Below are 11,260 nucleotides of genomic sequence, written 5' to 3' on the forward strand. Positions count from 1 at the left end.
CTACAAGTGTTGTAGAACTCAAAGAAAGAGAGGCCAGTGTTTCTTCTGGGAATGTCAAGATGAATGAGAATGAGACGTAACCCAGAGCTGAGAGACTAGCTGGAAGTTGTTTACGAATCTTTTAGACAAATAGGAAAGAAAGCAATTATATTACAGAGGTAGAATTGACAAGATTTATCCATTTATTGACATTTTTCTTCTAAAATACAAGTCAGTATTGTGTCAGTACTGTGTAGGGTTAAGAGCATTTGTTTTGGAATAAGTCTTTGGACAAAGTTCCTTAAGCTTCCTAAGCTTCCTTTTATTCATCTTTAAAATGTGGAGAATAATAGTAGCATTCATGGCATAGTTAGATTGGCAGAATTAAATGCAATAATGCATATCAGCAGCTTAATACAGGGCAAGTATGAGGACAGAGGAAGTGCTCAGTGTATGTTTATTATTATCATGTCACATCCTGCTTAAACATATTCTGTTGATCTTCACTACCTATTGGATAACATTCCAGACCCTTGTAGTCCTCTTCAGACTGATTCCACTCCATTCCACAATCTTTACTCCACAGGTCCAGATGTCTTCAAGAGCCTAACAGGTAAAAAGCAAGTTAACAAGGCTATGGCAAACTAGGGACCACATGCTTCCTATAGGGGGCATCTGCCATTCTGGTAACTCTTTGCTCTGTGGGAAGGTAAGCTCAGTGAGGTTACCTTTGAAGAGATGTTGAAAGCCTGAGCTTCAGAGGAAACCTCCCAATTATTAATTATGAACAGCTAAATCAGAATTTTTTACCAATAGTCTAAGACCAAACAAAGTGCACCTCCAGGCTGGATATGGTTTCTAGCTTGTACCCTCTGCTTTATGCCATTCCTTGGCCTTGCTGACTGTTTGCTTTTCCTTGTTGTTGTTCAGTCACTAAGCCACGTCTGACGCTTTGTGACCCTGTGGACTGCAGCATGCCAGACTTCCCTGTTCTTCACTGTCTCCCGGAGTTTGCTCAAACTCATGTCCATTGAGTCAGTGATGCCATCCAACCATATCGTTCTCTGTTGTCCCCTTCTCCTCCTGCCCTCAATCTTTCCCAGCGTTAGAGTCTTTTCCAGTGAGTCAGCTCTTTGCATCAGGTGGCCAAAGTATTGAAGCTTCAGCATCAGTCCTTCCAATGAATATTCAGGGTTGATTTCCTTTAGGAGTGACTGGTTTGGTCTCCTTGCAGTCCAAGGGACTACTTTTCTTTGGCGACACTTTATTCCTTTGTACCTTAGTACTTTGAAGCATGCTGGTCATTCTGCCTGGGTTGGCCTTAGTTCCTTTTCTCTGGAACTGAATTGTTCTTTTAGACTTGACTCAGCCTATTTTCTCTGAACCCATCAGTTCATTTTTTGTAATGCCAGAGCATTTTTGAGATCATGCTATTCTAGTACTTAAGACATTCATTTGCTTCTTTATTTAGAAATAATTATTAAGCACCAAAATGCATACCAGCTACAACTGTGAGCTGGAGTCCCCGCTCTCCTAACGCTCATATTCTGGAGTGATGTTCATGTGTTGGTCCTGCCATGAGAAGGTGAACTCCTTGTGGCAGGGACCATGTACTTTTTGTCTGGTTTCCTTGGCAGTTAGCCCAGTGAGTCTGATACCCAGTGTATTAGTGTCTTCTTGCTGCTGTAACAATTCCCACAAACCTACATCTTAAAACAACACAAACTTACTGTCTTACAGTCACAGAGGTCAGAAGCCTGAAATGGGTCTCACTGGATTAAAATCCGGGTGTCGGCTGGACTGCATTTCTTCTGGAGGCTCTAGGGGAGAATTTGTTTCCTTGCCTTTCCAGTGACTACCTGCATTTCTTGGCTTATGGCCCCTTCTTCCGATATTCAAAGGAAGAAGTGTGACATCTTCAAAACTCTCACTGTGACTTCCTTTTTTCTCTCCCTCTTCCACTTACATTGGACCTACCGTGATTCTCCAAGATACTCTCCCAATTTCAAGGTCAGCTGATTAGCAGCCATAATTCCATTTGCAACCTTAATTTCCCCTTGATATTCAATGTAGCATATTCATGTGCTCTGAGGATTAGCACATGGGCATCTTTGGGAAAGACATAATTCAGCCTACTACTACTAGAAAGCTGAATGAATGAATGAATGGTGAATGATGAATGAAACTCACAGAGGCTGGGAACCAGTATTGTGCCAGCCAAAAAAATGCAGAAAAAGTAGTGTCTCTGCCCTGAAGGAGTTGAACTGAGAGGGTAGGAGGTGATTGGAGGTCTTCCAAACCTTCCTTCTCATATTAAACATCTCCGACTCTTGCACGCTTTCCCTGACATCCCAGATTAAGGTTAGACCCATTGTTTTGTGTTCCTAAGGCACCCTCCTTAGAAATACTTGATCACACTTGTGATGCTAGCTCAATAAATGCCTCCCCCTTGATTTTATAGGTAATGAGTATGATAAAACATATGTCTTACTTCTCATTGTGTAGTATTGAGCAGAGTGCCTGGCATATGGTAAGTGCTCGACAATTTGAGACAATAAATGAATGAATAAATAAATGAAGAATTAGAGAAAATTACGTATTTAAACCATCTATCACTTTTCTACATTGGAGCTTTGTAACCTGGGACCATGGACTGACATGGCATGCAAAATTGGGAAGGCAAGCATCTATCTGTATGTTGGTTTTTTCCCCTCAGTGGGGAGCAAAGAGCTTTTATCAGATTCTCAATGGAGTCCATGACCAAAAAGAGGTTACGAAGCACTCTGTGTGTGTAGAGTTCAGAGATGAGATAATTTGGCCATGGCAAAGAGGTGGAGGATACGGTTCTGGGGAATATGAGTGGAATTCTCCTCCCAAAGCTAACGGGGCTTTTTGTATTATTTTTTCCCCCTCTAGGAGAAGAGAGTGTACTGCCTCTTCTGACCCAAGAATCTACTTCCAAAGCTCGGAGGGGCATTTTAAGAAGAGCTGTCTTTTCTGAGGACCAGAGAAAGGCTCTGGAGAAAATGTTTCAGAAGCAGAAATATATCAGCAAAACAGACCGAAAGAAACTTGCCATCAACTTGGGACTAAAAGAATCACAGGTACTGATGAGCAGGAAGATGTGTGATCAGCACACAGCTCCTGATTTCTGAAGGAATCCAGTGAAATCCATTCATTTGGCAACTGTTCCTTGTGCTAAGCATAATACTGGACCCCGAAGCATTATTGAAATGATTCTCATAATTTTTTAGTGAGTGGAAATATGTGCAACAATTCCTGTTTGGAAATTGGTCCATTTGCTAAGAAGTCTAGGTTTTTGCCTGATTAATTCTTCCCAAATGAAAAGCAAAGGCTGTGGCATTTACATCATTACATTGTTTGCTCTGTTTTCAGAGAAACTGGCTGCATAATTGCCTCCAAAAGCAGGAACCAATTTTCCTGTCTTTTTCTTCATTTCCAATCCAACAGTCAAGGCATAAATGAATGACTCATTAGTACCTCTTAATAGATGTCATTATTTTGCACTGTGGGTTTATATCAAGTACAGTTAAGTAACTTCACGTTTGCAACCTTTACAAACCTTTCTTGTACAATGACGTTTCATATAATTTTGAAAGAGACTTCCTGGCCTTTGGGGAAGTGCAGCATACTCCATTTAAAGATTGGCCTACTTATAAATAATTAACAGTATAAGGCACTGGCATTTTCCTATTTAATCCTTGTTATGAAATATCCCCATTTTCTAGATGAGGAAATGTAGAGGAGTAAACAGAGATCCAGTGTCACAGAGTGAAACTGCTTTGGAGCTGGGCTCCCCACCCCAGGCAACCTGATTCTGGAATCTGCATTCTCTTTAACCTGGAACTACCATGTACATTTGTGCAGGCTGTTCACTGCACAGGGGCACTTGGCTCATGGGGATGGCAGCAGCTGAAATGCAGCAGGTACTCTGTCTAACTGGCTATCCTGGTGCAGGGCTCCATCTACCTGAATTTTTTGAATCAGCATAAAAGCTTTAAAGGGCTAGCAGAGGCTCTGTGTTAATTACCGTGTCCTTCTGTACTTCCCCTCAACACAAATGAGCTAGTTTCTAAGTAGATGTTATTAAACTAGTTGTTTTTGGATGAAACCTTTCTTAACCTTGCTTCCTTTCCCCAGGGAAGTAATCTGTCCCTCTGACCCCTGACTTTTTGTAGTCATAGGAAGCAGGACAAGGTGTGGTTGAGGGTAGTGGGCCTAGATCAGCCAGGATGTGTTTTCCTCATGTGTTTTACTGGTGAGCCCATACCCTTAATTGACTGCTCTGTGCCTCAGTTTTTCACTTTTATGTAAGACTCAGAGCTTCCCGGGTGGCTCTCATGGTAAATAATCTGCCTGCAATGCAGGAGACACAGGTTCAATCCCTGGGTCTGGAAGATCCCCTGGAGAAGGAAATGGCTACCCACTCCACTATTTTTGCCTGGGAATCCCATGGACAGAGGAGCCTGGTGGGCTACAGTCCATGGGGTTGCAAAGAGTCAGACATGACTGAGCAATTAACACACTCTGTGCTAGGTAAGAGGGAATATTGATAAGTAATGATTCAGGTAACACTCCTTGGACCCCAGGAATGTTTACATCCAACTGAGAAGTCAAAACAGAAGCTTACAAGCAATTAGATAAGAATATAAAACAATAATATAGGAAACAGCACCTGGCAGGTTAGTTATACTGCCATATGGGAGCTGGATCAGTAGTTCTTCTAGAACTTATATGTCTCTCTGGAGCCTTATACTAATTCCCGCCTCTGGAGGGGATGGTCATATGACTGGTCCATATATCCTTGGGGAGTCTAGTGATGGGAATTTTCTGGTTCTCAGAGGAATTGTTGGGTCTGAGAAAGGGCCACATGAGGGCTCAGTAGGCCTAGCCTGCATTGCATTGGCCTGGATAAGTGTGTAGTTTTGTAAGTTTGGGGGCCTCTGGTTGAATTGGAACTTGAGACAGGTGTTGTTTAGTTGTCAAGTCACATGAGACTCTTTTTCAATCCCATGGATTATAGCCCACCAGGCTCCTCTGTCCATGGGATTTCCCAGGCAAGAATACTGGAGTGAGTTTACATTCCCTTCTCCAGGGGATCTTCCCCACGCAGGGGTCAAACCCGTGTCTCTTGCAAATGTATTGGCAGGCAGATTCTTAGGTGTTAAAGAGTAAAAATGGCTAAGATTAATCTGACAGTGCCCTGAGAAAGTGCAAATCCATAATAGTATATAGTATCTTCTGTAAAATGAACTATTGAAAAAGGATTGCATCAAGCCTATTCAATAATATTTATGAGGAGTTGACTGTAATATTTCCACTCTGAAAAATAAACTGTTTCCATATTTTCATGTTATCTCTCAGTTCTTATCCATAGGCACATAGCTGTACATAGTTGATTATATTGGTTTTAAAATTCAAATGCCTCAGGAAAGAATGTTTTTTATCTCGTTGAATTTGGTGAACAGCTCAGAAGTAGGTTAACATTTTCTTATTTCATATGTTGTCGTTGTTGTTGTTTAGTCACTAAATTGTGTGCGACTCTTTATGATGCCACGGACTCCAGCATGTTAGGCTCCTCTGTTCTCCACTATCTCCTGGAGTTTGCTCAAATTCAGGTCCATGAGTCAATGATGCCATCTGACTTTCTCATCCTCTGTCATCCCCTTCTCCTGCTGCCCTCAATCTTTCCCAGCATCAGGGTCTTTTCCAGTGAGTTGGCTCTTTGTATCAGATGGCCAAATATTGGAGCTTCAGCTTCAGCATCAGTCCTTCCAATGAATATTCAGGGTTGATTTCCTTTAGGATTGACTGATGTGATCTTCTTGCTGTCCAAGAGACTTTCAAGAGTCTTCCCCAGCACCATAATTCAAAAACATCAATTGTTCATCTGTCAGCCTTTTTTATGGTCCAACTCTCACATCCATACATGACTACTGGAAAAAACAAAGCTTTAACTATACAAACCTTTGATGACAAAGTGATATCTCTGTTTTTTAATACACTGTCTAGATTTGTCATTGCTTTCCTTCCAAGGAGCAAGCATCTTTTAATTTCACGGCTTCAGTCACTGTCCTCAGTGATTTCGGAGCCCAAGAAAATAAAATCTGTCATCGCTCCCACTTTCTCCCCTTCTATGTGCCATGAAGTGATGGGACTGGATGTCATGATCTTAGTTTTCTGAATGTTGAGTTTTAAGCCAGTTTTTTTTTTTCACTTTTCTCTTTCACCCCCATAAAGAGTCTCTTTAGTTCTTCTTTGTTTTCTGCCATTAGAGTGGTATCATTTCCATATCTGAGGTTGTTGATATTTCTCCTGGCAATCTTGATTCCAGCTTGTGATTCACCCAGCCCAGCATTTCTCATGATGTACTCTGCATATAAGTTAAATAGACACAGTGACAATATATAGCCTTGTCATACTCCTTTCCCAAATAAGCTTATATATTTTTCATATATGCATGAACACATAAAAAATACATGCTAAGTCGCTTTAGTTGTGTCCTACTCTTTGTGACCCTTTGGGCTGTAGCCTGCCAGGCTCCTCTGTCCATGGTGTTCTCCAGGCAAGAATACTGGAGTGGGTTGCCATTCCTTCCTTCAGGGAATCTTCCTGACCTATGGATTGAACCAGTCTCTTACATCTCTTGGATTGGCAAATGTGTTCTTTACCACTAGTGCCACTTGAGAAGCCCTATTAAAAAAAAAGATAGACTCTTGCATAATGATTACCACATCCCCTGACATTTGATGTCATTTACATATAATAAAATAGCTACTTCTGCTATTTCTGTTTTACAGATGGAAGAAGCTGTGACCTAGAAGCACATATATGTATTTTTAGGTAAAAATGGGATCACACTCTACACATATTTTGATGTTTTCCAAAGGACAATACGAACCACCTGTGTAACCAGCACGCAGCTCAGGCAGTAGAACTTTACCATGGGGCCAGGTGCCCCCTGCACACCCGCTCCCAGGCGCTACCTGCTCCTTCCTGACTGAACTGTGTGGATTAGTTTGCTCATTTTTGTGCTCTGTATAAATAATATCACTCAGTTCCTATTCTTTGGTGTATGGCTTCTTTCACTGACCATACATTGTGAGATTCAGCCATGTGGCTGTGTTGTAGCAGTAGCTCATTTACAGTTATTACTGCTTAGTATTACAGGGTACACCATGGTTTATCCATTCAATGGTGGCCATTGGGATTGTTCCCATTTTTTGGCTATCGTGAAAATGCTGTTGCCAATGACTATTGTTTTACACTTTGCTTCCCCCCTGCCCCCATTCAAATGTCATGAGACAGATATCCTTGCATATCTGCATACATATTTACTTCATTTTTCTTTGGTGTCTTAGAACTGACCATTACATAGATATACTGTAATTCACTTAGCCATCTTCAGCTTTAAGTTACTTCCTAGTTTTTACTATTACATATCTTTATGCACTTTAAAAATATTAAAAGTAAGATAGGAAACTAGGAGTGGGACTTATAGGTTAAAGTTTATGTACATTTTAAATTATGATCAATTTAAAAATTCCTTTCCAAATATAATATTGTATCAAGATATTGAATTGTGTCAGATTTCACTCCTACTAATGAACAGTCCCCCTTTTTTAAATAGTCCCATTATTTAAATTTTTGAAAATGTTGCCACCTTCATTGGCAGCTTGTATTTGTTATTTTTTTCCTAGTTATCAGAACTTGGGAATCTTTTAATCATTTTACTGGTTATTTTCATCTGAATTTAGACTTCTCATGGCTATACCATTTCATTTCTATCATACTGTCTTTTTGTTGATGGATATGCAGCAATTATTTTGTCTGTTAATCAAAATATTTGAAATATTATGGTTAGTAACATTTTCCTGTTAACAGCTGTCACAGAAATCCCTTCCAAGTTTGTGGCTTTTTTTGTATGTGTGATAAAATACAAATAACATAAAATTTACCATTTTAACCTTTTGGCAGTGAACAGTTCAGTGGCATGAAGTACATTTACATTGTTAGGCAGCCATCATCACCATCCATTCCAGAACTTTTCTCATCGCTCAAAACTGAAATTTTGCACTCATTAAGCAATGATTCCGTGTTTCTCCCTACCCCAAGCACCTGGCAACCACCATTCTATTTTCTGTCTCTATGAATTTGACTACTCTAGGTACTTCATATAAGTGGAATCATACTGTATTTGTCCTTTTGTTACTGGCATATTTCACTGGATATAATGTCTTCAAGTTCCATCTGTATTGTAGCATGTGTTAGAACTTTCTTCCTTGTTGGGGCTGATGATATTCAGTTGTATATATAGACCACATTTCATTTATTCATTCCTCCATCAATGGTCATTTGAGTTGCTTCCACCTTTTGGCTAGTATAAATATTGCTGCTGTGAACATTGTGTGTACAAATACCTCTTTGAGTCCCTACTTTTAATTCTCCTGGGTAATTTGTGGCTTTTTCATATGTTTATGGTCATCTTTATTTGTCCAAAAGTTTCTCCTTTTTATGTAGTCAAATCTAGCTTTCCTTTTGTAGCCTTACTGTTTTGTGTCATGCTTAAGAAAACATTCATCTCCCTAAGACTGTAATGATCATCTCTTATATTTTCTTCTAGAACGTTTATAGATTTGTGCTTATGTTTAGCTGTTTTATCTATCTGAGATTTTTATGGAGAGGTAGAACTTTTATGCATATATGTGTGCTACGTTGCTTCGGTCATGTCCTGACTCTATGTGACCCTATGGAATGTAGCTCACCAGGCTCCTCTGTCCATGGGATTCCGCAGGCAAGATTAGTTTAATGGGTTGCCATGCCCTGCTCCAGGGATCTTTCTGACCCAGGGACTGAACCCAGGTCTCCTGCATTGCAGGCAGATTCTTTACCACTGAGCCACTGGGGAAGTCCAGAACTTTTATGATTTTCCCCAAGCACGTACATTTGTCCCAGTACCACTTATGGTACACTTGTCCCAATACCACTTTTGAAAAAACTTCTTTTATGATTTTCTTAAAATTGAGATATTACTCAAAAATTTTCTAGACAGAAAAGCTAACAGGAGAAGAAAATAATTGATGTGATGAAAAGGCAAGAATCACTAATGGGAACATATAATTGTCTTAGTAAAAACCCATTAGAAATACTTGGCAGATTTTCTGGGAGTAAATGCCTACTGCAAATAATAAATGAGTTTATGAACAGAACCAAGTGCTCTGGTATGCACACAGTAGTACTGTTTTCTTATGAAAAACCTTGTAACTGAGACGGCTGTGTTTCGGACTCAGCTGCCTGCAATAAGCTTCTTTTTGTAGCCATTTTGGACATTGCCACTCACTTTGAAAGAATGTTTTGCCAATCTGGAAAGACCGTCTAGGTTAAAGTTAGAGTTTTACATCATTGGGAGAAATATTTGGTTTGTACACTTTAATAATTATTTCTTTAGGTAAAAATTTTCCAGTTTTTGTTTTAAAAATAGAAAGCTACTCAGAAGGATGCAGTGTAATGCACAGGAAAGAAATGTGATTGACTTTTCAACCACCGGGAAACCAATTGTGATGTTTTCTGCTCAGTTAATTACATAGTAGGTAAAGAGGGAAGTTAGTAGAAAAGATGGGGGCAGAATGGCTCAGATTAGAAACTACCATCATAAGCACTTTAAGGTTCATTACAATCAGTTGTAATTTATTGAGCCTAATTCTTTGAAGTTGATAAGCCGTGGGAGTACTCGAACTTGGAAATTATATTAAGCCTGGAATTTATCTAAGCATTATGAAATATATTCTTAATTTAGTCTCCAAAAGTTTCTGATGAAGTTTGAATGTTTATAGGAGCCTCTGCCCTGGAGTGGGACTGTCACTGAGTCTAGTCTAAGTACTTCCATTTCACAAGCTGTTTGACGTTGAGCTAGTTCATTGCTTTGAGCCTCAGTTTTCTTATGTGAGCAATAAGGACTTGCAGTCACTGTGAGGATCAAATTTTAAAATCTATGTTGAATGCCTGGCTTGACACCTGGCACCAAAAAAAAAAAACAAAACCCAAACCACTCAGATGATATTACCAGCTGATAACATTTCCTTTGGATAAATAATTTAGCATAGACTAAATGAGGTTTTAAAATATTGAAGAGAGTTAAACCAGTCTTGAAAGATGTCTGACTTATAGGATGTCACCAACTTAACCACAGTTGTTTTGTTTCATAAGTGTGTGTGTGGAGATGTTATGTTAAAGTAATTTCTCAGATATTTCTGGACTGAAAAACTACAAGGACTTTGCTAGGCTGGCTCTCATAATAAGGCATTCTGTGGAATGAACAGTGGGAAAAATTACAGTTTAAAATGCTGAAGTGAAGTAATGTGGAGTTAAGTGATCATTTTGTTCAATTACTTTATTACTAGGTGAAAATCTGGTTTCAGAACAGAAGAATGAAATGGCGGAATTCCAAAGAAAAGGAAGTACTTTCCAACAGGTGTCTCCAAGAAGTAGTCCTTCAAGAGGACCCCCTCTCGCGATCGGCTCTAGGTTTCCCTTCTCCGTGTGCTTCACTCTGGGAAGTCTCCCAGCAGCGCTCGAGTCCAGGATGGAGGGAGAATTCACCTGAACCTTCAGAGAGACTAATCCAGGGGAGTCCAGGGGCAGAGGCACTGCCCCCAGATGCAAAGTCACTGCAAGGTGCCTTGTATTTGAGTTCTGAAGAGGACGCAAGAGACAAGAGTGTACTTACTGGCACAGTGTGAATGGACACAGTCTGCCATGTTAACTTAAAAGAACGCTTGATTAATAACATTTGGGCTTTAAAGCCTGCTAGCTTGTGCCTCATCAGTGCCTAATGCCTAATACCTTAGGAGTGAAACATGGACTAATGTTTTAGGAAGCCCTCTCCAGTGTTCTCTTATTTGGGTCCTAGACTCAGATTTAATTTGTAAGTGGAACAGAATCTCCTGGAAATTGCGATGAAGCTTAAAAAACAAAACAAAACAAGAATGATAGTTGACTGTCGCTGCTCTGAGATTGTGCACATAATGCTTGTGTCTCTATGTGTGTATATGTATATAAATAGTCATTAAAATACATTAGTAGAAACTAGTTCCTTCCTATATAGTGCGTTGAGCAAATTCACTTCCTTTTATATGAAGAAAAACCAACGATGGACTGAATGTTTTTAATTTTTTAAAAATTCTGTGAAATTGGACTTCAGTGCAAATTTTCGTGTCAATAGAACATGTTTTTAAAAATTCTCTATATTTTCTGGCTTCTT

General features: G+C 39.7%; 1 protein-coding gene across 1 annotated transcript in view; it reads left to right on the forward strand.

Annotated features, from left to right (window-relative positions):
- DBX2 (developing brain homeobox 2) overlaps positions 1-10,739 on the forward strand; it is a 36,065-nt gene extending 25,326 nt beyond the window's left edge. The window contains exons 3-4 of the mRNA XM_068969705.1: positions 2,896-3,083; positions 10,401-10,739. Of these exons, the coding sequence (XP_068825806.1) occupies positions 2,896-3,083; positions 10,401-10,739 (527 nt within the window). The remainder of the gene's footprint in view (positions 1-2,895; positions 3,084-10,400) is intronic.
- Positions 10,740-11,260: the final 521 nt, after the last annotated feature.

This window comes from Capricornis sumatraensis, chromosome 4, assembly GCF_032405125.1.
Source record: "Capricornis sumatraensis isolate serow.1 chromosome 4, serow.2, whole genome shotgun sequence".
In the NCBI taxonomy this organism is placed as follows: Eukaryota; Metazoa; Chordata; class Mammalia; order Artiodactyla; family Bovidae; genus Capricornis; species Capricornis sumatraensis.